Genomic DNA, 25,845 nt, shown 5'->3' with positions numbered 1-25,845 from the left:
CATACTTCTTTCTTTCTTTCTTTCTTTCTTTCTTTCTTTCTTTCTTTCTTTCTTTCTTTCTCCCTTCCCTCACTTTTTTCTCCCATACTTCTTTCTTTCTTTCTTTTGTAGCAACCCCCCCCCCTCTTACTGTCTGCAACTCACATGGCCCCTGTCCCTCTTCACTGAGAGTGATTCTCATATGGGAGGAGATGAAAAAAATGGGGAATGGGCCTCAATTCCAAGAGTCAGTAGAGGAGGAGGAGGTTGTTGCAGTGAGAAGTACCTTCTGGGAATGGTTTTTTGGTGGGGGGGGAAAGTTGAGACATGCAGGGCTATTTGTCCCACATTGCAAATCTGCTGGGGCGATTTGTATTGCAGTGAATCGCCTGGGGTGAGGAAGTGGGGAGTGGTGGCTGGGGAGAATCAGCAGGGGGAATGATAGGGAGGGGCTATTGGGAAGGGATTGATGGGGAGGGGTGGCCATGGTGGGTTAACTGGGATGGGATTGATGGGGTGAGATGGCCGGGTCGTAGCAACTGCCACCAATTGTCCTATTCCTGTCAATATGATGGGTTGCAAAGTTACTATTTCATCATTGTTGCTAAAGAAGGACTATCTGTAATGTATATGTAGCTATTACATCTGCTTCAGCCTTCAGGCTTCAAATGCAGGATGAAAAACCAATAATCTCGTCTCACAGCAGTATTGTTTGTTAAGATTATGCCAGGGATAAATTTTCTCTAGAGAATAGTGGGAGGGATGCTTGATAACCAAAGGATGCAGTCATATTCATACATTTGAGAAAGGAGGAGGAAATGATAAATGCATAAGGAATAGATGATATAAGCATACCTATTCATAATTTTGAATATCAGTTATTTTCCCATCCTTCTACTGCTCCTTCTAACAAAGAAGTATTCTTTTAATTAAAAAAAAAACACAAATCAGTTGTGTTGCCATGGAAATGTTGATAAAGCTGATGGAACACCAGAGCAGTTGCTTACAATTACAATTGCTTAATCATTCAGGCCCCCTCCCTTCCAAAACTGCTGTGGATTCCAATGCTGGGCCAAAAACCAATAATCAAGTCTCACAGAAGAATTATTTGTTAAGATTATGCCAGGGATAAATTTTCTCCAGAGAATAGTGGGAGGAACTCTTGAGGACCAAAGGATGCACTCATATTTGTACATTTGAGAAAGGAGGAGAAAATGATTTCTGAATAAGAAATAGAGGATGTAATCATACATACTCATAATTTTGAATATCAGTTATCTTCCCATCATTATTTTTCCATTGTTATTTTCCCACCCTTCTACTGCTCCTTTCAACAAAGAAGTATTCTTTTAATAAAAAAAACCACAAATCAGTTGTGTTGCCATAGAAATGTTGATAAAGCTGATTCAACATGAGAGCATTCAAGTTTGCTATTGTATGGGGCAATTAGCACAAATTCCTTTTGTTTCTTCTTCCCACATGAGAGACCATTTGACGGAAAGGGAGATGTTATCAAAAATAACTGAATACTGATAGGGATCTCCATAAAGCCTCAGAAATCCAAGGAAACACTCTCACATGCTTAAAACATTGAAACTGAACTCAATCCTTTCAAACACTATTTTGAAAGAATAACTAAATGAAAAAGAATGAAAGGAGAATGAAAATATCCCCGAAGGATTAGAGCATACACAGAGTGCAACCTAATTCAGCTTTTCTTAAATTGCTGTTGAGAGAAGCTCCATTGTAACCTAACATGCCAACTTCATAGATAAAACTTCTAGGCGAATTGCCAAGCTTAGCCTAGCAAAGTATTTTGCCAAGTAAACTTGCTTGTAACTTGAAATATTGTTCCGCATTCCCTAACAAAGCTCTGACTTCTATGACATAAAATGTATTACTTTCCCCTTCTAAGGTCTATTGTTTTCGGAGCACTGAGAAAAATCATGAGGTTTCCACAACATGAAAAATGTTTCTAACACTATGACGATCTGTGCAAGCTGTGTAAGACTATAAGAAGTTTGACAAAAAAAGTTTATTTTTTTCACGATGAGGAATGAGCCTGTTTTTTTTCTCTCTCTCTCTCTGCCTGCTTTGTTAAGGTGGGAAACTAAAATGGCATCACCTCTTTTTGAATTCTGCAGAAAAAAAATCTGATTATCAGTAGCCTCGTGTTCAGAGTTTCATTGGAATTATCAGCTTCTGAACTGAATTCAAAAACCTTATAAGAAAAAACCCAACTCATTGAAATAATAAATATTTCTTTAAAAACTAGCTTTCCATCCACATAGGGCGTTGGAGCTCACCAAGATACATACACGACAAAATAAATAAAAAAGACACGATAAACAAAATGCTGGGTGTTTGTTGTTAAAAACAGGTATATTGCAACCAGTTGCAGCATTTGATAAGGAATTCTTTTATGGACAAATTTCTTCTTAATGCCATCATTTCTTAGAACGCTTATCAGATTCAAATATAAATGAAGCCAATCTTTGCATTACTTAGAAATTCTTGTTTCGTACTATATTTGCTCTGCAATTCAGATCAGGCCTCAGCAGAATAATGTAGCATTTGGGAAAAAAGATACAAGCCAAGAGAGCAGCCGCAGAGGCCAAAATGGAGAAGATCTCCACAGCCACCATGGACTTCCCTTTGGTGCTCAGGTAGGTGGGGAGGAAAGTGATCCAAACACTGCAGAAGACCAGCATGCTGAAAGTAATAAACTTGGCTTCGTTAAAGCTGTCAGGCAATTTCCTAGCAAGAAATGCCACTGTGAAACTGACAAGGGCCAAAAGACCTAGGTAGGCAAGGACAATGTAGAACATTAAAGCTGAGCCTTGCTTACATTCCAAGATGATCTCTCCAAACAAGGAGTTGAAGTCCAAGTTAGGAAATGGGGGAGAGGTTACCAGCCAGGTGGCACAAAGAAGGGCTTGGACCAGGGGACAAGCTAAGACAATGGAGTTGGTCAATGGTTTTCCTAAGAGTTTCCTTGTCTTGTTCCCTGGCTTGGTGGCCATGAAGGCCAGAACCACCATGACAGTTTTCGCCAACACAGAGGAAACCGCAAGGGAAAAGAGAATTGCAAAAGCAGATTGTTGTAAGAGACAGGTGATCTTCCCTGGTTGACCAATGAAGAGGAAAGAACAGAGGAAGCAGAGCAGGAGGGAGACCAGGAGGATGTAGGTGAGATCTCGGTTGTTGGCCTTCACGATGGGTGTGTCATGATGTTTATAGAAAATCAGCAAAACTGCCACTGTGATCACTTTGAAAAAGAGAGTGAGAAAAACTAAAATGTATCCCACGGTGTCTTGATAGGCAAGGAAGTGAATCTTCTTGGCAATGCATTGATCCTTGTCCTTGTTGGGATATTGGTCTTCTGGGCAGGGTTCACAGTGAGCTGCATCTGAAATCAAGGGTCTTTATCTAAGGATTTCAGGGGTGCCTGCTATAAGCATTACCCCTCCCCCAGAAATGATCTCTCTCCTTTTTGCACCATCCTACTGACAACAAGATTAATGAAAGCATCCAATGTGCAATTTATAGGACATCAAAAAGTTCAAATTATCCTTTACTCATGATGGTTCTGGACAGATTGGCCAAAACCCATGTTCAATTCCAGATGTCCCATTTCTGGGCACTTCCATGACTACTGTCACTTTCAGCTTGACATTGTGGCTTGTTTTCCCCTCCACTTTATACTAGAACCCACAGAAGACTGAGAGATGAAATGCTGATATATTCATTATCTGTACATTATCTATGATCATTACCTTAACTTCTCTACTTCTCTACTGTGCATTTCAAATCTTATTATTCAGACTCCTGCTTTTCTAAGAGACATAGATAAGATGGGTCTCCCCTTTTTCTGATAGGTCAATTTCCTCAGATATTGATAGATTGATGACACAAGAAGCAAACACTAAAAAATAAAAATTAATGCTTCAACTGCATATCTTACTCCTTGAAACTGAAAGGGTCTGATGAGCAGTGTGAGTTCATGACAATCATGCCAAAAATGACAATAACAAAAACAATTTTGATCTACTGAATGGCTTTCTTGATCCTGGAAGATTAACATTTGAAATCTCGACTACCTGTCTGATTAGAAAATGTCCCTTCTGGACAAAGATCACACTGGTAGCAACAAACCGGCTCGCCCTCTGGAACTCTTCTCCTTTCTCCTGCATGGCACCTCTTCATGCCACACCTGGCAAAGGGTATCTTCTAAAATATAAAAGAAAAATACTTGAGATGGCGTAAGCAATGAGTTTTTTTTCATTAATTTAATTCCACATTCCTATTTCCATTCCATATTTCTATTTTTATGTTCAAAATGTTCATCAAGTCACATGGTTCGACACTGTCTACCAGAAACCAGGAACAGTATCTGGGGAGTCAAGGTAGTGGTGATATTCCCAACCCATCAATGGATGCTGGAGGTTGGAACTGGGATTTTATCCTGCAAAAGAAGGCTTGTGACATTAAGATACAATATTTCTACAACAAAGAGTCATGAGGATCCAGCTGAACAGGAATGGTCTTTTGGAAGTCATTGTTGCATTTCCTAACTGCCTTTTGGGCTTCAAGCAGTTCTTCCCAATCTCAATCCTTTGTGGATTGACAGACCTCAAATGTGTTACATGCAAAGCAGATTTTTCACCAAATGACTGCCATACTTTCTGCCTCAACTGCCCATTCTCCAAGTGAAAAGGATGTTCTGCATCTCAGGAAGAGAATGAATCGTTCCCTGAACTTACAACATTTCCTTGCAGCTCACCTTTGTAGCCCAGATGATTCCATCAGAGTTAACTTTGAAATCCTGGCCTGGGAAACCCCCAGGATCTAGTTCTCCAACTTTTGTGGGAACAAAAGATTGATTAGGGAGAAAAACCCAGTTGAGAAGATCAAATCGAGCAGAATCCAGTCCATCTTCTGAGAAGTAGACTTCATCTCCAGCGCTGTTGTTAAATTGGATATTTCTCAAAAAGAAAAGAACCTGAAAGAAAATACATATCCAAAAATTGAAGGAATTGGCTGAAAGGCAAAATTGGTTTCAATTATTCTTTGTTAGACATCAGAATGCAGTACTGTAGGCTACTTCTACTGCCAGCAGCAGCAATTTCATACCAAGCAAATAGATTGACAGATGATGCTGAATATGGCTCTCCACTACATCCTACAACATCTTGAATCTACAAAGACCTACGCAAGGGTCCTCTTTGTAGATTTTAGTTCAGCATTCAATACCATCATACTGGACATTCTTCTAAATAAACTAAATCAGCTAATGGTACCTGAACACACTTATAAGTGGATCACAAGCTTCCTAATGGACAGGAAGCAGCAAGTGAGGCTAGGCAAAATCACATCAGATACCTGTACAAATAGCACAGGAGCCCCCCAGGGCTGAGTGGTCTCTCCACTTCTATTCTCTCTATATACCAATGACTGCATCTCAAATGATCCATCTGTTAAACTACTGAAGTTTGCAGATGACACAACAGTGATTGGTCTCATTCAAGACAATGATGAAATCACATACAGATGAGAAGTTGAACAACTAGCCTCATAGTGCGACCAGAACAATCTGGGACTGAACACATTCAAAACCATAGAAATGGTGGTAGACTTTAGGAGAAATCCTATCATACTACCTCTTGCAATACTAGACAACACAGTATCAACAGTAGAGACTGTCAAATTTCTAGGTTCTATCATATCTCAAGACCTAAAATGGACATCTAACATCAAAAATGTCATCAAAAAAGCACAACAAAGGATGCTCTTTCTGAGCCAACTCAGGAAGCTCAAAATGCCCAAGGAGCTGCTAATACAGTTCTTCAGAGGAATTATTGACTCTTGTCATCTGCACCTCTATAACTGTCTGGTTTGGTTCTGCAACCCAAAAAGACAGACACAGACTTCAGAGGATAATCAGAACTGCAGAAAGAAAAACAATTACTGCCAACCTGCCTTCCATTGAGGACCTGTACACTGAACAAGTCAAAAAGATTCCCTCAACACTGTTAAATCACTCACTAAGGCTGAATTACTATTACTATTAGGCTTCTCATCATTCCTATCACCCATCTCCTCCCACTTATGACTGCAGGATTGTAACTTTGTTGCTTGTGTCTTTATGATTTATATTGATATTGTTTCCTGGTTGCTTATTTGTACCCTACGAGTATCATTAAGTGCTGTTCCTTATGATTCTTGTCTTTTTATGTACACCGAGAGCAGATGCACCAAAGACAAATTCCTTGTGTGTCCAATCAAACTTGGCTAATAAAGAATTCTATTCTATTTTATTCTATTCTATTTATGTATCAGTATAATCCAAAGTTAAAATGGAATGAGTTGGTTGTCGATTTATTAGTTGGAGTCAGGCTAAATATTGAAGGAAACTGAGGTGGTTGCGCAAATATGCCCATCAGGACTTCCACCAACCTCTTGAAGCATCTTGCACAAATACACTCAGGTTGTCATTTTGCTGTGGGCTCAGACATTCTCTCTAAAGTGGCCACCTTCTGAAATCATTTAAGACCTTTCAGGACTTTATCGCAAGGTTTTTCCTCTCTGGATCTTAAGGACAAGTGGTTTGGTTCAATTGTCTCTTCTTCCTCTACCCACTTTTATGAGAACATTATACTTAATTCATATTATAGTTCTTAACTAATTGCCGTTTTAACCTGTAGTGAGATGCATTCATATGCTAGCATGAGGACGTTTAATCAGTAATCAAAGATATGCGTATGGGGAGCTTCCTCTTCAAGAATCTGTGGAATGGATAAAAAGTTCCAGAAATTACCTGCCATGACTGGACATTTGAGATCCTCTTTCCAAGCCTCATCATGACTGGTCTCCTTCCTGATCCATACATTGCATGTAATGCGTGTGCCAGAGCATAAACAGCGTTGTAGATATTGTAACTTTCACCTGTCATGCTTGTTTCAAAAATGTAAGTTGACAGAATGTTTAAATTCTCCTTTCCGCTACATGTTTTTTGCTGGCCTGGAGAAATTTCACCTGGTTTGTAGATCTTGCAGTCAAAGACCATTTTCCACCACTGTGGGAGGAAGACGTCCCCTTGTGGGTTGAAAGGGTCTAAAGAAAGTAGGAAATGGCTGAATTCTGAGATATGCCTCGTATGGTCCCTAAAATGCAGAGACCCATGGAAGAGCTTTAGACCTTTCAATATGTCTTGAGATCCCACCATACTAACTTTCCAATGGGAAGTTAAAACCCAAACTTTGCAAAATGAAGTTCTTGTCCATTTCTTATGTGCATTCATTGCTGCCAGTATATTTATAATGCTATTGGAATCCCCAAACAAAATAATCACTTCAGATTTAGACCAGGTTTTGAAAATACTAAGTAATTTCAACATTGTAGTAGCAAGAAAATCTGGCTTCAGTTTTTCAGTGAAGGCCAAGCAGATCTCCTTCTTCTTAAGCATCGGAATTAGAGTTGAGGTGAAATGTTCTCCACTGTCATTTTCAGGGACCAAAAGCCCAACCCAGTTCCACTGGAAATGCAGGAGCAGCTGGACTAAACCCACATACTGAGGAAATTCATTGGGATTTATCCGGAAGAAGGAAGGATAAACTCTTCTGTCTCTCTGAGAGAACTCAATGCCAACACCAAGCTAAAAAATGAGATTCTTATTTCAAGGAGAGCAAAAAGTTTTATGGTGGCTTTAGCAATCAACATTTGTGGTTGATTGCCCCACCAGCTGACTCACTTTGAGTGACAAGTTTCCCTTTTTCCCTTCTTAAGAGATATCATTGTCTAACATATTTTGTCTAGTTGTGACAGGTCATAAGATAAAGGAACCCATCAATCTGATAGAGAGAATAAATTGCACCAAAAGGTGGGTACATTTTTAGAAGAATAAGTCAGGGAGGAATTCCCCTTAGCAATCAGAGCATTTCAGAATTATCTTACTATCTTTCTTATTGGGGTTATTTGACACATAAAACATAGCATTGATTCTCTAAATCACCTTCTCCTAAAACACCTTTGCTTTCATCTTTGGCTTCTGTGTTTCTTTTGCTTGTCTACTCCATGTTGTATCTTACAGAAATTCCTTACCTGTGGGATCTTGAAGATGCTGAAGATGGAGGCCATCTGCCTTGTGGATTTGGAATCGTGACCTCCAATGACAGAGAGCAGAATGTCCTGTCCGTCACATTTGTAACCTGGAACCATTTGCCCTCGTGTGGAGAGAAGGGAGAGGCTGAGTAAAGTAATCCTCCTCTCAATCTCATGATTGTCATAGATGTGGAAGCCAAGGGTGATGTTGGGTAGGAGAACCAGATCCTTGTTGACTTCTCTGATTGCAAACACCAAGGCCAGGAACTGCTGGTATTTCTTGGGTACGATTCTATAGTGAGGGGAAAAAATATTGGGGAACACTGTAGGAATGATCATAAATGCAGTTGGAACTTGTCTTGTCCTTTGTGTTGTTCCTTGGTGAATGTGCCATGTTTCATTGGCTTTGAATTTTTCTAAAGGACATACTTGATTAAACTCTCCATCCAATCACAGACCATTTTACACCCCTTGATCATTCCTCCCTTCCCTATTTTGCTCCAGTGACTGTAATTCTTCACAAATTCTCCTCTATCACCTAATCAATTTGTGTCTCTCTTGGAGTACCTTCTTCAGGTCTGGAAACCATTGCTGAGCACAGGATTCCAGTGGGAGTCACAATGTCAAGTTACTGAAAGCTGTTATTCATAAGCATTGCTGATTCCAAAACTGATTTTTCATTTTTGGTTTAGTATTCCACATTGAAAAATGTTGCATTTTTCACTCAGTTTTCTACTATGGCTTTCCTTTCCAACTTAACATTATAAGTCAACTTCTTCACTAGACCAGCATGGTTTCTTATTTGTTACCCACTTCATATTTCATGTCTATCATCTTCCTGATGAAGAGTTCTGGAAAGATTGAGAATTCTAGCTTTTTTTATATAAACTTAGTTCATTATTGAAAAAAGCGCAAACTAGTTTAAGATATTGAAAACATCAAAAGGAACAGTATATCTGAATGGATTCCCTTAAATCCCAAAGAAAGCAAACAGTTATTCACATCTTTCTCATGCAGGTGAAACTTACAAAATTGGAATACTCTGGGATGGCTCTTCATGAAAAGGTGGGCCATTAAAAGAAAAAACAATGGTTGCCAGAGGAAAATTCGCACCAATAATGAGATCACCAGGCCTGTAATAGTCCTCCAGAATCTGCAAAGACCTTTTCAACACACATACGGTTTGCATCCTCTTAGCAGAAGTTGGAAGCAGGAGCCAAAACAACAGCAGCAACAGCAGAAGGAGAGGCAGCCTAGTCATTCTTCTCACCTTCCTTCCAAGATGAGAGATCAAGGTTTGTGAGAAGCTAAACTGCAGGTAGCACTTGAAATCTCCCCAGAGTTTTAGCACAAGAGAGACTGTCTGTCCAACCTGGAGGGCTTTGTGGCAACCTGATATCAACCATGCTTCAACTTATATGTGTTTGGGCTGAGACCAAAGAGGAAACTGAGGCCAGGAGAGTCTCTCCAAACCCAGGAGTTAGCTCTTTGCAAGGCAAGGTGCAGTGACATGGCCAGCCTCCAATGGGGGATCTCAAAGCGTGTTTTTTAGAGCAGGTTTAATCTTGGAAGAATGTTTTGTTTTCACAGACGTTGGAGGCAGGTGCCAGAAGAAAAGCAGCAGCAAGAGAGACAGCCCAGTCATCCTTGTCACCTCCTTTCCTAAAAGAGAAATTAAGGTTTATGTATAACTGAAATTGCAGATAGCACTTGGAATCTCAACTGAACTTTAGCACAATAGAGACAGGCCATTGCACCTGGATGGCTGTTTGGCAAATTTACAGTATATCAACGATGTTTCCTCTTACCTGTGTTTGGGCTGCAGAAAGAGGAAATAAAGGCATGTGAGTCTCTTCAAACCCAGGAGTGAGCTCTTTGCAAGACCAGCTAAGGTGACATGTCCTGCCCCCACCTGGAGAATTCAAAGCATTTTTTAAGGCAGTTTTTTAAAAAAATCTTAGAAGGTGTTTATGGGTAGAAATCCACAGGGGATACATTAATCATTCCTGTTCTTCTGAAAATTGTGAAGAACAGCAATTGCCCTGACCACTTAACACTAGATGTTATTTTGTTCATCAGAAAGGGGGAAAAAAGAGCTCTACCTTGTGGCCAGGAGCTGAGTTTCATATATGTCAATTTCCCAACATCATCTTGACTCTCAAATCCACCTGCTCTCTAGATTAGCAACAGATTTGAAAGTCAAGATGAAGTTGGGAAATTGACATATATGAAACTCAGCTCCTGGCCACAAGGTAGAGCTCTTCTCAATTTGAGTTCAGGTATCAACCACATGCTGATGATCTTCAGTTTTACAGCTATTGACTGTTGATTTTTTTGTCCGAGTGCCTGAAGGATGCTGAATGGGGACGAACAATCTCAGTGTGAATACTAAAAAAAACCAAGCAGCTGTGGAATATTGGTCATCTCAATACCAGGAACTCTTCTTCTTTGGTCCTGCATGCACTTGCACTGTCATGCTTGGGACTGTTGTGCAACCTGGTGAATAAGGTTAAAAGAATGAAATATTTTGGGAAATATTAAAAAGGCAGAATATTATACCTCCCTGGATGAGAAAAAAGAGAAACACCTTTGTTAATAGCCCTAGAAAGACTGGGCCACCTTATCTACAACACAAAAGACCTTCAGCTCCAGGATGATAGGATTAGCCCTCACTCAAGATCCAAACCAGAGCAAAGTCATTAAGCCATAATAGGAATTGCCTAGCATCCTTTCAGAACACAAGTTCCTACATTACATTACCCAGCACAGTTCAACCAACCTTAATTCAGACAACCTCAGCTGGACCCCTGCATAGCCCCCTGGGAGTCTGACAACCAATAGAATACATTTATTGCACAGGAACAGGAAGCTCTAGGGCAAGGCCCATGAGAGGGTATAAATATCTTTCACTTTCCACTCCATGTGTTCAGCTGCACCAGGACCGTGTGCTTAATGGGTCTACTCCATTAAGCCATCCTTCCAAGCAGCCTCCATGTTTCTAGTGTCTTTCTCCCCACTTGGAACTGAACCCAGATGGACATGTCTTCCAACACTGGTGTCTTCCTGAACTCTCAGCTCCTGCTCAAAGAGACTAGCTATGGCCTGCAAAGTCTTTGTAAAGGTTTAGTATGTGAAGTGAGATATTGAGCTATGGAGAGCCTGAACACCCATGAGGAACACAGAGAGGAGAGTAGTAGGAGTTTTATCAAGAATAGAGGCAGGAAACCTACCATTAATTGGGATCAGATCCACACTGCTCTCACATGTGCAGATCAATAGAATTTGTTCCGCACATCTGCAAAACTCAAAAAACAAGATGGCGGTGGCAACTGCAGTGAACTGGTGTGGAGGAATGATCAGCCTGGGTCACTGCCAGTTCTGTGACCCAGGCTAGCATACCACTATCAGTTTGAGCAAACCGGGCCAAACCGGTAGGAACCCACCTCTGATTCACATCCAGAAAAGTCCCAGCGATAAGCCTTTTGAGGTTTAATTGCAATAACAGACCTTATCAGTCTTTGGATAGTTGCCAGGCTGAGAGCTTCTAGTCAAAATGCTGTACAATGAAATACCTGGCAAAGAGTCTCTGTGAAAATCTCAGATGAACAAAATTTCACAATAATAAGCGAACTAATTATCTGATGCAAACACCAATCTCCTTTTACTCCTATTTATTCCCTATTTAGCCGCCCAGAGTCCCAAGGGAGTGGGTGGCATACAAATCTTATTAAACTTAAACTTAAACTATGGGAGGGGCCATTCAACATCCGCTTGTGCCTTTACTCCCAAGTCCTTAATTTTTCCCTTCTCTTGACAGCTCTGTGCATGCGTATATCTGGAACAGGCTCCAGCTGTTCATCTTCCTCACTTATCTCTGACTCCGATGGCAGATGATAAATGTCAGATGGCCCTGGTCCCATTTATGCATCTGACAAAGAGCACTCATCAGAGCCTTCCGCGGACTCCAGGACTGGCACAAGTTACTCTCCATCCTCCTCCTCATCTGAGTCTGCTGCCAGCTCTGCTGGCAGATTGCAGGCCACAATATAGGAGACACCTGCAAATCACCCACTCTTGTGACATGTAGTGGTTTTAAAGTGATAAACAGCACATTGAGTTATACCTGGAAGGAACCTGGGAGCTGGTGTAGCTCATGCAACAGAAGTGTAACATGGGTGAACTTAGTAATGCCCTCTATTGTGAGCATCACTTCATTTTGGACCAGCTGTAGCTTTTAAGGGGTCTTCAAAAGTAGCCCCAAGAGGAGAACATTGCAGTAGTCCAATGAGTAATTGCCAAGGCATGACTGACTTTGAGCAGAGCCACTAGTCTCAAGTAATGCACAATTGGTGTGCTGATGACACTATCTTCCTTCCCATGAAATGGCCTCTCTCAGTTCCAGGTTCTCCAGAGATTTTCACCATCCAATGGACTCCCGTCATGCAGGGCCGAAAGGAGGCAATATCTCTGTTCCTCTCTTGGAGATGGAAAAGGGTGGAGCAGCTCAGAGGGCAGTGAGGACAAGCTGGGCCAGAAGACAGAGTAGGAAAAACAGCATTGTCAATCCTCATCCAAACTGCCACCATCCCTGTGACATCAGGAGAGCACTTTTAAAAATGAATAGCAGGAATTAGCAGATTAACAGAGTTGGAAGGGACCTTGTACGTCCCCTAGTCCAATCTCCTGCCCTACACCATTTCTGACAAATGGCTGGCCAATCTCTTCTTGAAAGCCAGTGGTCAGACCAAAGCCAGATAGCCAGATGAACCCCTTGATCACCGCTCCCGCTGTCCTTCCCTAGGCTTTTTTAGTGGTAGACTTCTACCAACTCAAGAAGGCTTCCTTAAAGATGTCTGCAGGCTACATCTTCCACTAAGCATCAACCGTTCAAGGATTTTGCTTCTGGAATCAAACGGTGGAATCCTTGGTGCAATCAGACCTTGGCTGTTTGCTTGCAAACATTTCATTACCCAACTGGATAATGTCATCAGTGCAACTGAGAGAGCCGGCTGCTGTATTTAAACAGAGAGTAACTTTCTCCCACTCAGTTTATGATTCCGATGGCTACCTAGGAAGACCTCAATGGCACCGGCCCCTGTCGTAAAAATATTCTGATAAATAAAAGACAAACCACAAGCAATAAATCTTACTTTAAGATCAGTGGTTTATTGTTTCTAACAATTTGGAACAAAATAAAGAAGCTAAAAGTAAGCAGGGGAAATATCTTGGAAACTTTGCTGGCCTAGTGAAGAAATCAACTTATGATATTAATTTGAACTTAAAATCACAGAAAAAAATATTTATTCATTTTTATTTATTTATTGTATTTATTTATTTCATCAAGCAATTCATCAAGAAATTTACTGGCATAGTGAAAAAATTGACTTATGATATTAATTTGGACTTAAAATCAAGCATGTATTAGACAACAGATATAAGTATAGACATGATTATGAATACTTGAAATGGATACAAATAAACAGGGACATTAGGACAGGGACGATAGGCATGCTGGTGCGCTTATGCACACTCCCTGACAGACCTCTTGGGAATGGGGTGAGTCCAACAATAGACAGTCAAAGGTTAACATTTTGGGGTGGGGGTGGGAAGAAACCACAGAGTCAGGTAGTGCATTCCAGCCATTGACCACTCTGTTGCAAACTCTGCAATCAAGTTTGGAGTGGTTCACCTTAAGTTTGTATTTTTGTGTGCTCATGTCTTGTTGTGTTTGAAAGTGAAGTAGTCATTGACAGGTAGGACATTGTAGCAGATAATTTTATGTACTATGCTTAGATCACATTGAAGGCGGAATAGTTCTAAGTTGTCTAAGCCCAAAATTTCAAGCCTGGTGGCATAAGGGATGCTGTTGTGAGCAGAGGAGTGGAGAACTCTTCTCGTGAAATATCTCTGGACTTGCTCAATGGTATTAATGTCCCATATGCAGTGTGGGTTCCAGACGGATGATCTTTATTCAAGAATTGTTCTAGCAAATGTTTTGTATGCTCTGGTTAGCAGTGCTATATTACCAGAGAAGAAGCTGGGCAAGATTAGGTTAACAACTCTTAATGCCTTTTTGGCAATTTTATTACAGTGGGCTCTGGCACTTAGACCCTTAGAGATGAGTAATCCAAGGTGCTTGACAGAGTGAGGGTCATCTACAAGGCCATGTCCACCCAGCTTTTATTTGTATACTCAAAGAAAAGTTTGATCATTGTCCAATGTGGATCTTGTGAGGAGGAAAAAGCCTTCTTCAGCTTTGCAATCAGCAGAGCTGGTGAATAATGGTCCTTAGTAAAACTGGGCTGTGTGACAGCCTCCCCCCCCCCCTGGAAACTTTTGCTCCGACCTGAAGAAGCTGCTCTGAGAGGGGAAGAAGAAAATGATTAGGGAGGAAGTGGAGCAACTGGGGAGGATTTCAGAAGAAGGGAGGGAGAACAGAGGGGGGTAACATGATCTGGGATGAGGATGGCCTGGCTTCTCTCTTTTCTCAGAAATCCATCCAAGTGCAATCAAGAAACATCCTTAAAAAATCCAAAAGACACCAATGGAACTTGAGATTTTCTACTGCAAGGCCAGACACAAATAAAGGCGAGGCCAACTCCATCAGCACATGAGATCTTTCCTCTAATGTTCCCCAATCTTTTTCTGACTATAGACCCATACTCAAAAACTACCAGCAGTTCCTGGCCTTGATGTTTGCTGTCATGGAAGTGAACAAGGATCCGCTTCTCCTCCACAACATCACCCTTGGATTCAACTTGTGTGACAATTGGAAGAGGGAGAGGAATATTTTCATATGCAGCCTCTCTCTGCTGTCCACACGAGGTCAAATGGTTCCAGGATATAAATGTGACCGGGAGGACCCTCTGCTCTCCGTCATTGGAGGTGACAATCCCAAATCCTCCAGGCAGATGGCCTCCATCTTCAGCCTCTTCAAGGTCCCACAGGTAAGGAGGCTGCATTGGATACAGCATGGAGCACACAAATAATCTAAGCACACCCAGAAGGCAAGGATGAAAACAAAAGGATTGTGGGGGGAGGGAACACACCCAGGGTGTATGATTTAGGTAATCCATTGTAAAGTTGGATGATTTTTCTATTTTATATGTTAAAATACATCTTTATATAACTGCAAAAAATACTGTCGTAATTCCGGAAAGCTGTGTTTGTCAAGAGGTATCATTTCCTGGCTTTCATAAAAGTTGATTGTTTTTCTGCACTTTTCAGTGTAGTTTCTTCTCTGTATCAGGTAGGTGTTTTTCCTTTAACTTCTGATATATCACAACCAGGCAAAACATGTAATTGTTGCCTCTTCCTCAGAAGGGAGGGAGGTGAAGCTTGTGAGTCAGTCTGTCTGGTGGGGCATTAACTACACAATGGGGAACCCTAAAGTCACCACTTTGTTTTTGAAAGAAGATTATCCCTTTCTCCAGCTCGGTGTTGGCTTTGAGTTCACTCAAGGAGACAGAAGAGTTTATCCTTCCTTCTTCCAGAATAATCCCCAGGAATCTGCTCAGTATGAGGGTTTAGTCCAGCTGCTCCTGCATTTCAAGTGGAACTGGATTGGGTTGGTGGCCAACCAAGATGATGGTGGGGAACGTTTTGTCTCAACCCTGATACCAAAGCTGAAGGAGAAGGAGATCTGCCTGGTCTTCACTGAAGTAATAAAATTTGAATTTGACCAGGTTCACGATCCAATATTGCATCATATTTTAAACACCTTCTCTAAAGGTGAAGTGATTATATTTTTTGGAGACTACAGTAGTATTACAAATGAACTGATGGTTATGTTTGCTAATGAAACACAGAGATATACATCATTACTGAAAGTTTGGATCTTTACATCCTATTGGAAACTTAATGTGATCAACTATCAATATATGTTGCCATTTATAAAGCCCTATCATGGAGCTTTTCATTTTAGGGATCACACCAGGGAACTCTCAGAATTCAGCCATTTTCTCATATCTTTAGACCCTTCCAACCCACGAGGGGACACGTTTCTCCCTCTCTGGTGGAAACTGATCTTTGGCTGCTTGATTTGCAAACCAGGAGAGATCCTTCAAGAGTGGCAAAAACCATGTACTGGAGAGGAGAATGTACAGAGTCTGCCAACTCACATTTTTGAAATGAGCATGACAGGTGAAAGTTACAACATCTACAATGCCATTTATGCTGTGGCACATGCACTCCAGGCAACTCATGGATCAGGAGCACGACCAGCCATGATGAGGCTTGGAAAGAGGATCTCAGATGTCCAGACATGGCAGGTAATCTCTCTGTTTTTTAATCCAGTCTGAGATCCTTAGAGCTAACACAGAGGTGAAATTCTCCATGTGTAGAACAAAAAAATAATTGAGTTGAAATGGACGTCGGAGGTCTTCTAACCCAACCCCATTCTCAATCAGGAGACCCTATATCATTTCACACAAATGGTTGTCCGGCCTCTTTTTGAAAGCCTCCAGTGATGGAGCACCCACAACTTTTGAAAGCAAGCTATTGCCTTGTTTGATTGCTTTCACTGTTAGGAAATTCCTCCTTAGTTCCATGTTTCTTCTCTCCTTGGTTAGTTTCCAGTCATTATTTTTTGTCTTGCCTTTTGGTGCTTTGGAAAATAGTTTGGCTCCCTCGTCTTTGTAGGAGCTCCTCAAATATTGGAACACGGCTATCTTGTCACCTCTAGTTCTTCTGTTCATTAAACTAGACATACCTAATTCCTGCAACCATTCTTCTTATGTCTTAGCCTCCAGTCCCCTAATCATTTTTGTTGCTTTTCTCTGCACTCTTTCCAGAGTCTCCACAGAGTCTTTTTTACATTGTGGCAATCAAAACTGGATGCAGTATTCCAACTATTGCCTTACTAAGGTTTGTAAAGCGATATTAGAATTTCAGATGATTTCATTCTATCCCTCTATTAATACAGACGAGCATTGCACTGGCTGTTTGGGCTGCTGCCACAAACTGTTGTTCCCTCCACGTAGACGTAGTTCCATTGAGGACTACAATTGTTGCCAGTAAAACTTCACCTGGTGGTTGTGCTGTCTATCTTACATTTTACCAGCTTGCCAAGAAGTAGGTTGTGCTCTACTTTTTCAAATGCTTTATTGAAATCTAAGTATACTATGTCCACAGCATTTCACTGATCTACTAATTTAATCACTTTGTCAAAGAATAAAATATAATTACTTCATCATGATCTGTTTTTTTCTTTTTTCAATTGAAGAGTTTTAATAGATTTTACAAATATTTCCCCTTCCCCCCCTCTGCCCCAACCCTGCCCCCCTCCAACCCTCCCTGCCCCCAACCTCCCATAAACATTTAACAATCATACACTAACATAAGCTAACTAACTATAGCATCTACCTCCTCTTGTACTTTAATTCCCCTTTTATTAAGCTAACTTTAGATAAATTGTAACATTCCTTGTTCATTCATAAGCTAATTGAAATTTCTTAGTCCAATATTTATTTTGAATGTAGTCAATCCATCTTCTCCATTCCAGCTTGCATTTCTCATCTGAATAGTCCTTCAAATATGCTGAGATTTTGGCCATCTCTGCTAAGTTTACTATTTTTAACGTCCATTCTTGAATAGTAGGTAATTCTTCCTTCTTCCAGTACTGCACCATAAACAATTTTGCTGCCCTTATTAAGTTCAGAATCAAATTAGTGTCTATAACTGTACAATCTGTAATTATACTTAGCAAGAACAACTGAGGAGTGAACTTTATCCTCTTTTTAAGAATATTTTGAATAATCCACCATATTTTTATCCAAAATGCTTTATCTGTTTTACAACTCCACCATATATGATAATACGTAGCGTCAACACAATCACATCTCCAGCATTTAAATTGTAAATTCGGATATATACAAGCTAACTTTTTGGAATCTAAATGCCATCTATAAAACATCTTATAAAAATTCTCTCTCAGGTTTTGTGCTTGTGTAAATTTTACATTTCTTACCCAAATCTTTTCCCATGTTTCCATCATTATTGGTTCTTCAAAGTTTTGTGCCCATTTTATCATGCAGTCTTTAACTAACTCTGTTTCAGAATCTGTTTCTATCAGTATATTATACAACCTTTTTATATGCATTTGACTCTGGTCCCTAATTTGGTTTACCAAATTATCCTCATTTTGTATGATACCAATTTTCTGGTCTTTTTTCCATCTAGCCTGTAAATATCCATACCGAAACCAGGTTTGAATTAACCTTTCCTCTCTTAATACATTCAAAGGCTTTAACTGTAGTACACCACTTTCTATGTTAAGAAGCTCTCTATATGTAATTACATCCTGTTTTTGTTCTATACTTATATTCTCTATCGTGTGTCTGGGTACTACCCACAAAGGTATCTTGTCATTTAACTTATATTGATATTTTTTCCAGACACGCAATAGAGCATTCCTTAATATGTGGCTTTTAAAAATCTTGTTCACCTTCTTATATATTAAATAAGCATGCCAACCATATACCAAATCATATCCCTCAATATTGAATATTCTGTCCTCTGTTAAGTTAATCCAATCACTAATTGTTGATAAAACTACTGCTTCATAGTATAAGTTTAAGTTGGGCATTTTCAAACCTCCTCTTTCACGTATATCTTGCATTATTTTAAGTTTTATTCTTGGTTTCTTCCCTGCCCAAACAAAGGTATTAATACCTTTCTGCCATTCTTCCAAATTTTCATCTTTTGAGTATTGGTATCATTTGAAAAAGAAATAGAAAGTTAGGCAAAACTTTCATTTTTACTGCTGCTATCCTTCCCAGCAAAGACAATTGTAATTTTTTCCATTTATTCATCTCTGTCTGTATTTTGTGCCATAATGGTTCATAAATGATAGAGCCGAGGTGGCGCAGTGGTTAGGGTGCAGTACTGAAGGTCACTACAGCTGACTGTTATCTGCAGTTCAGCGGTTCTAATCTCACCGGCTCAAGGTTAACTCAGCCTTCCATCCTTCCGAGGTAGGTGAAATGAGGACCCAGACTGTGGGGGCGATATGCTGACTCTGTAAACCACTTAGAGAGGGCTGAAAGCCCTATGAAGCGGTATATAAGTCTAACTGCTATTGCTATTGCTATTGCTATAATTATACTTATATAATTTCCCATTTGAGGTTGTAATATAAACTCCTAAATACTTAACCTTTTTTACTATCTCACATCCTGTTACTCTTTCTAATTCTTCCTTTTGATTTGTAGTCATATTTTAACTATCATCTTTGTTTTCCCTAGATTTATTTTAAACCCAGATACTTGGCCACATTGATTCATTATGTTCATCAAACCTATAGCTGATTTCCCGGGTTGGGTTAAAGTTACAACCAAGTTGTATCCAATACTCCGTTCCAATCACCCAATAATATATACTATCTATAATCCCATTGTGTTAATTTAGTATGGAGCAACTTGTAAAATTTTCTTGTTGTTGATTGGGAGCATATACTCCCGTTAAAAGTATTTTCTTTCCTTCTATTAATAATTCAATTGCAATATATCTTCCTTGAGGATCTGCTTCAATTAATTTAGCCTTTAAATCTTTCCTTAAATATATAACTAAGCCATTTTTCTTCTCCGGGGCAGATGCCACAAAATGTATTCCCAATCTTGCATTCATCAAATATTTTGGTCATTTGTTCTAATATGTGTTTCTTGCAAACAAATTACATCGTTTTTGAATTGTTTCAAATGGTGAATTTTTTTTCGCTTTTTTGTGGTGAATTTAAGCCATTAACGTTCCAGGTTAAAAATTTAATTGTCATCTTCAGCCCCTTGAAGCTTTTTAAGAGCCACCTGGAAATCCTGCTGGAATTTCATCTTCGGTCTAGCTCCCCCCACAGCTTCTGTATTTGTGTTTGTAGTTTCTTGGATTGTTGTCTGAGCTTGTTGCATCTTTAATTCTTGTTCTTTATGTTTGGTTGCTGCTCAAGTTTGTCTTTGTTCCATAACTCCTTCTGTCTCCTCAAATAATTCCAGGGCTTGAGCAGCACCTGCTTGTAGCTGAATATCTTCCTTTCTAGCCTCCCCTGCTTCTTTTCTTCTTCTGCATCCTGGAAATGGTGGGTACCCAGCCTTTAGTACATTACTGTAAAAATCTCTTGCCTTCCAAACTGAATTAAGACGATATCTTTCTCCTAAATAATTCACCACCAATCTGGCTGGAATCTCACATCTGTACTGTATCTGGGGGTTTCTAAGTTCATCCACTAGGATCTCAACATTTTAGTGGGAATTTCCTTCAATACTACCACCTCCTGACCTGCCACTTGTAATTTGTTTTTATAAGTCGTTTGTAATATTCCATTCCTTGTTTTCCTGGTGACAAAATAGATTACAATATCTCTTGGTAGTTGTCTCTGTCTGACAAGCCATGAATTAACATGGTCAATTTTGTCAATCTGCCAATCATATTCTGCCTTGGGTTCACCAATTAGTTGAGCAAAAGCTTCTGCAAAAATCTCTTTCAAGTTTTCTTGGTTATTTTCTTTTAGGCCTCTTATTCTCAAAGCAAATTCCATCACTCTTTATTGTATCATTGTAACTTCTGCCTCTGAATTTTCGATCTTGCTTTGAGCATCAACTTTGCTTTCCAAATTCACATTAGACTGATTAATTTCTTCCACCCTAACCTCCAGTGATGTTACATAACCAAGCAAACCCTTAAATGCATCCACTATGTCCTCTGTTATTTGTTGATTGCGAATTTGGATTAAATCCTTAATTTCAGACATTTCATCAGACACATCTTTAAAAGCAGTTGTAATTTTTCCTTCCAAAACAGAGGCTTGTTTCTTTAAAGCGCCTTGGAGAGCTTCAAGTGTCAATATTTGTGTATCCGCCGGGGGTCATAAAGACTGCAATTTGTGTGTCTGGGCTGGGGAACTTCCAGCAATCTTAGAAACACTTAACTTTGTTTGCTTTGAAGCCATTTCCAAATATTCAAATCACACTTTTCAGCAGCCAAATTATTGAGTCCAAAAAGTCCACCTAATCCCGAGATTTGTTAAATCTTATAGCTTGTTAGTAAACCAATGCTGTTTTGTTTAATCTTGAGCTCTTGGTTCTTTTAACAACATTAACAAGCACTTAACAAATACTTTCCTTTTTAAGTTTCACTTTCACCACCCCCTTTAATGTTCAGGTGCCATCTTCCCCTTTGTTCCCCTTAATCTTCACAGAAGGAGGTAATACTGTATCAGAGTTAAAGTTTGTACTTGCAATTGTAATCACTCCTGTCTTTGCTCTGCCTGCTTCTTATTCAAATGTAGATTAAAATGTTGATTGCAGGGATGGCCATGGCATTTTGTTCTGCTAAAGCAGAAGTGTCCCGGAAATGGAGCTCTGTTGGGCTGCTGGGGAGCTCTCACCCTTCGAGCCCCAGAATTACTCCTGGGGGTCTAGGAGAGCTCAACACTTGCCCGGCTGCTCACCTTCCCCTCTTTTCCTGAGGGGAGAGTTTTCAAGCCGCTGGACAGCTGATTTACGCTGTTCTAGCAGCTTAACACAATCATGAGGCTGGCGTTCCCAAAGGAGCATCCTTCAACGCCTACGGTGCCACTAGAAGTCATCATGATCTGTTTTTTCTGAACCCATGTTGGCCTCTGGTCATAACCTTGTCTGTTCTACTTGTTTGAAAATTTGTTGCCTGATTATCTTTTCAAAGATCTTCCCATGTATTGATTTGAGGTTGATTGGCCTGTAATTTCCTGGATCTGATTTTTCTGCCTTAGTTATGTGACCCTCTTCCCATTATTTGTACTTGTCCTCTTTTTTTCTTCAGTTAGTCTGAGAGTTCTTTGTGCAACCATGCTAGATTTCCTTGGTTTCCTTGGTTTTCTTTTTTAGTGTTATTAAACTAGGCTGGGCATTTGTAACTGTATTTTTCAGAGTTTTCCATGCTTCTTGAGTTGATTTGCCCTTTATGATTTTCATCAATGGGATAGTTCCCAAGCACTCTCTGAGTTTGTTAAAATCATTTCTTTCAAAGTCTAAAACATTAACTTGATTATGTTGTGTTCGGTGGCCTATAATATATGCCTATGACAACAACATTCTTTTTTTCCTTTTATGTTGACCCATAGCATTCTAGAAGATTTTCATCCTTGGCTTTGTGAATCTCTGAATGTCTCTTTTCTCTCAGTTTCTTCCCTATTTGAGGAATGTCCACTTCAACAACAATGCTGGAGATGAAATCTACTTCACAGAAGATGGACTGGGATCTGCTCGTTATGATCTTCTCAACTGGGTTCTCCTCCCTAATGAATCTTTTGTCCCTGTGAAAGTTGGAAGAATAGATCCTGGGGCTCCTGCAGGACGTGATTTCACTATTAACTCGGATGCGATTGTCTGGGCAAAAAAGGTGAGATGGAAGGTAAAATAAATCCAGTAAAAGACTCATTCTCTTCTGGGGATTCAAAACATCTCTCTTGCTGGAAAACAGGTTACGGAATCAAAAATTTGACAATCGTTTCACGAAAAAGCTGTTTTGCATGTAACATAATTGAGATCTGATTTATGAGAGATCAAAAAGGGTGGAGATCAGGAAGAAATTCTTTTTGAAACCTAGGATGCAGATGGAGCATCCAAGAGTGGTTTCCATGGACCATTCCACTTCAGCTGGATCTCCATCACTGTTTCCTTCAGAAAAGCTATAGCTCAATTCACAATCCTTCTATTGCATGCCAATCCCCAGTTCCAAACCCCAGAATCCATTGGTGGTTTGGAGTGAAACTGGCCTTAATCCTCGAGAGCTTTTCCTGGTTTCTGCTATACTTGAGTTAACCGTTGCATTTGAAGATATTCCAATGATGGAAAGAAAAATATACAAAATAATAATTGAAGCATTGCTGAAGACATCTACAGTATTTCTTTTTAAGTGATTTCCATGGGTCATTCTTGTTCAGTTAAATCCTCCTGGTTATTTGTTTTAGAAAAGCTGTAGCTTAATCAAAGCTTCCTTTGGCTGCTGAAGTTCTAGTTCCAATCTCTAGCATCCCTTGGAGGGTTGGGAGGGTGATTCATTTGAATCAAGCAGGAAATGCTCCTGGTTTCTGGTAGTGAGCAATTTCTTTTGATGTTATTGTAAAGATGGAAAGAGGAATATGGAAATAAAGAAAGAAAGCATGTTAGTTGCTTAGGTCATCTCAAGCATTTCCCCTTTCTCTTTCAGAAAGTGCCCTTTGCCAGGTGTGGCATGAAACGATGCCAGGCAGGAGAGAGGAAAAATGTACCAGAGGGGGAGCAGGTTTGCTGCTACCAATGTGACCCTTGTCCGGAAGGGACCATTTCTAATCAGACAGGTAGAACACACTTTCAGTGTAGACCTACCAGGGTCAAGGAAACCATGCAGTAGAAACAAATATCAATTCTGTTGACATTTTTGATAGATTGACATTCATCAAAATATGCAGGCTTTTCAGAAGAATCTTGGCTGATGGATCTAAACTGGCCTCCCTCCCCCCCCCCCCCAAGCCATCCTTCTTTCTCCTTAGCAATTTAATGCAGGATACATTCGGGGCACAATTCATGAGTTCCCAGCTAGACTTTCTAGTCCTACTCTTACGTCTAACTACATCCAGGAGAACCAGAGACCAAGCTTTTCATGAAGCAGTGGGCTTGAGGTTGAAGCTTTGATTTTCATTATTTAGGGCATGTTTTTCTGTCAGCGCCATCAGTCTCCCACGAGATAGACTTGTTGGAGAAGAGGGAGATCCATCTAACTATTTCTGCCTCCCCCTCCCTGCAAAAAGATTGCAAAATAAAAAGTAGAGGACTTGATCCCAAAAAGGTGAAAACATAATTGTCTCACACTAACCTGTCCCCAAGATAATCAATATTAAAGGATGATTTCTTCTTTTTGATATTCCATGAAATGCAAAGTACTCCTCATTTCAGATTCTGAAAGCTGTGATTCCTGTCCAGAAGACCAATACCCCAACAAGGAGAAGGACCACTGCATTGCCAAGAAGATCCACTTCCTTGCCTATGAAGATCCCTTGGGATATGCTTTATCTTCTCTCGCTCTTTCTCTCTCAACAATCTCATTAGGAGTGCTGGCAATTTTCCTTAAATGTCACGATACACCAATTGTCAAGGCCAACAACCGGAATCTTACTGACATCCTTCTGGTCTCCCTTCTCCTCTGCTTCCTCTGCTCCTTCCTCTTCATTGGGAGACCCAGAAAACTCACTTGTCTTTTCCGACAATCTGCCTTTTCCATTTTCTTTTCCCTTGCAGTTTCCTCTGTCTTGGCAAAAACTATCATGGTCGTTCTGGCCTTCATGGCTACCAAACCAGGGAACCAGACAAAGAAATTCTTAGGAAAACCATTGACCAATTCCATTGTTATAGCCTGTCCCCTGGTCCAAGCTGTTCTTTGTGCCACCTGGCTAGTAACCTCTCCCCCATTTCCCAACTTGGACTTCCATTCCTTGGTTGGAGAGGCCATCTTGGAATGTAACGAAGGCTCAGATTTGATGTTTTATATAGTTCTCGCCTACCTCGGTTTCCTGGCCCTTGTCAGTTTCTCTGTGGCCTTTCTGGCTAGGAAATTGCCTGACAGCTTTAACGAAGCCAAGTTCATAACTTTCAGCATGCTGGTCTTTTGCAGTGTTTGGATCAGCTTCCTCCCCACCTACCTGAGCACCAAAGGGAAGTCCATGGTGGCCGTGGAGATCTTCTCCATTTTGGTCTCTGGGGCTGGTCTCTTGGCTTGTATCTTTTTTCCCAAATGCTACATTATCCTACTGAGGCCCCATCTTAATTGTAGAGAAAATATAATGAGACACAAGAATCTCTGATTTATGCAGAGATTTGAACATTTTATTTTGACTTTGGAGCATTTTTGTATTTGATTTCTAAAAAATATTGTGACACGCAACAGCGGCTAGTTTATTAAATCATTGGAAATCAACTGATGGGAGTAATCACAGACCAACCACTTATCACCCACACTTTCATTTTTCATTAATCTCAGTTCACCCCAGTGAGGCCCCATGAATACCTTGGAAAAATGCTTTGATGTTGAATGTCTCTTATGATCAAAACAAGCTTTAAAAATATGTTGGGTTGGTTTCAATATGTTGGGTTGTTTTGAAGCATGTTTGTTTACATTTTTACCTGAGGTTTTGCCAAGCTCCCTACCAAATTTTCATTCAAATGTTTATTAGAGTTCTTTTAATTCTGCAGTTTAAATGAGCTACCACATTTTGCTCTCTATATACTTCATAGAGAATATGCTTTGTTAATAAACACAATCATGTGAAATAAATCTTAATGGATATTTTCCTGCTCCTGTTCTTTGAAATATTTGTTATCCTTTTCAAATATTGTGAAGAAGGAAAATGGTTGGTTGGAAGAAAAGAAGGACGTGAGCTGAAAATGGCCCAGAAAATGGCCTCAAAACAGCCAAAAACCCAGAGAAAAAAACAGGCATGTGCATGCTGGCCAGTTGGTCTTTGTGAGTGCCAGAGAACTGGAAAAAAGCCTCAAAATGGCCCAAAAAATGGACAAAAAACAGCCATTCTCCAGTTTATTTCCACATCATTTGGGGGTGGTTTTCATACCATTTTCTAGGTCATTTTCTGCCCATTTTTGGACTGTTTTCCAGGCTGTTTTGGGGATCAAAATGGACTGGAAATGGCCCAGAAAATGGTCCAAAAATGGCCAAAAACAGACATTCGGGTACCAGCCAGCTCTGACTCTGTAAATCACTTAGAAAGGTCTGTAAAACACAGTAAAGTGGTATATAAGTCTAAGT

The 25,845-nt window shown here is 40.1% G+C and overlaps 2 protein-coding genes across 2 annotated transcripts; one reads left to right on the top strand and one right to left on the bottom strand.

The window, feature by feature from the left end:
- Positions 1 to 2,483: 2,483 nt before the first annotated feature.
- On the bottom strand, positions 2,484 to 12,252 carry LOC116506882 (vomeronasal type-2 receptor 26-like). Its single transcript, XM_032214792.1, has 6 exons — positions 12,203 to 12,252; positions 10,512 to 10,575; positions 9,888 to 9,898; positions 8,080 to 8,371; positions 4,763 to 4,981; positions 2,484 to 3,362 (listed from the first exon to the last, which is right to left on the bottom strand). Exons 1-6 carry the CDS (start codon positions 12,250 to 12,252, stop codon positions 2,484 to 2,486), a joined length of 1,515 nt encoding a protein of 504 aa, XP_032070683.1.
- On the top strand, positions 12,251 to 24,886 carry LOC116506866 (vomeronasal type-2 receptor 26-like). Its single transcript, XM_032214791.1, has 6 exons — positions 12,251 to 12,306; positions 14,735 to 15,026; positions 15,513 to 16,349; positions 22,228 to 22,446; positions 23,296 to 23,386; positions 23,982 to 24,886. The coding sequence occupies exons 1-6, from the start codon at positions 12,251 to 12,253 to the stop codon at positions 24,884 to 24,886; spliced, it is 2,400 nt and encodes a 799-aa protein (XP_032070682.1).
- Positions 24,887 to 25,845: the final 959 nt, after the last annotated feature.

The sequence above is a fragment of the Thamnophis elegans genome, chromosome 1 (assembly GCF_009769535.1).
Source record: "Thamnophis elegans isolate rThaEle1 chromosome 1, rThaEle1.pri, whole genome shotgun sequence".
In the NCBI taxonomy this organism is placed as follows: Eukaryota; Metazoa; Chordata; class Lepidosauria; order Squamata; family Colubridae; genus Thamnophis; species Thamnophis elegans.
This window is presented reverse-complemented; position numbering and strand designations above follow the sequence as displayed.

Bases quoted from the DNA above. Each gene is read 5' to 3' on its own strand.
- LOC116506866 (XM_032214791.1), top strand. From the start codon at position 12,251: ATGGGTGAACTTAGTAATGCCCTCTATTGTGAGCATCACTTCATTTTG. The intron at 12,307-14,734 runs GTAGCTTTTAAG...TTCTGACTATAG, and splicing joins CACTTCATTTTGGACCAGCT to ACCCATACTCAAAAACTACC. The intron at 15,027-15,512 runs GTAAGGAGGCTG...CCCTTTCTCCAG, and splicing joins GCCTCTTCAAGGTCCCACAG to CTCGGTGTTGGCTTTGAGTT.
- LOC116506882 (XM_032214792.1), bottom strand. From the start codon at position 12,252: ATGTTACACTTCTGTTGCATGAGCTACACCAGCTCCCAGGTTCCTTCC. The intron at 10,576-12,202 runs GTATAACTCAAT...CTTATTCACCAG, and splicing joins AGCTCCCAGGTTCCTTCCAG to GTTGCACAACAGTCCCAAGC. The intron at 3,363-4,762 runs GTGAGCTGCAAG...GAACCCTGCCCA, and splicing joins GAATCATCTGGGCTACAAAG to GAAGACCAATATCCCAACAA.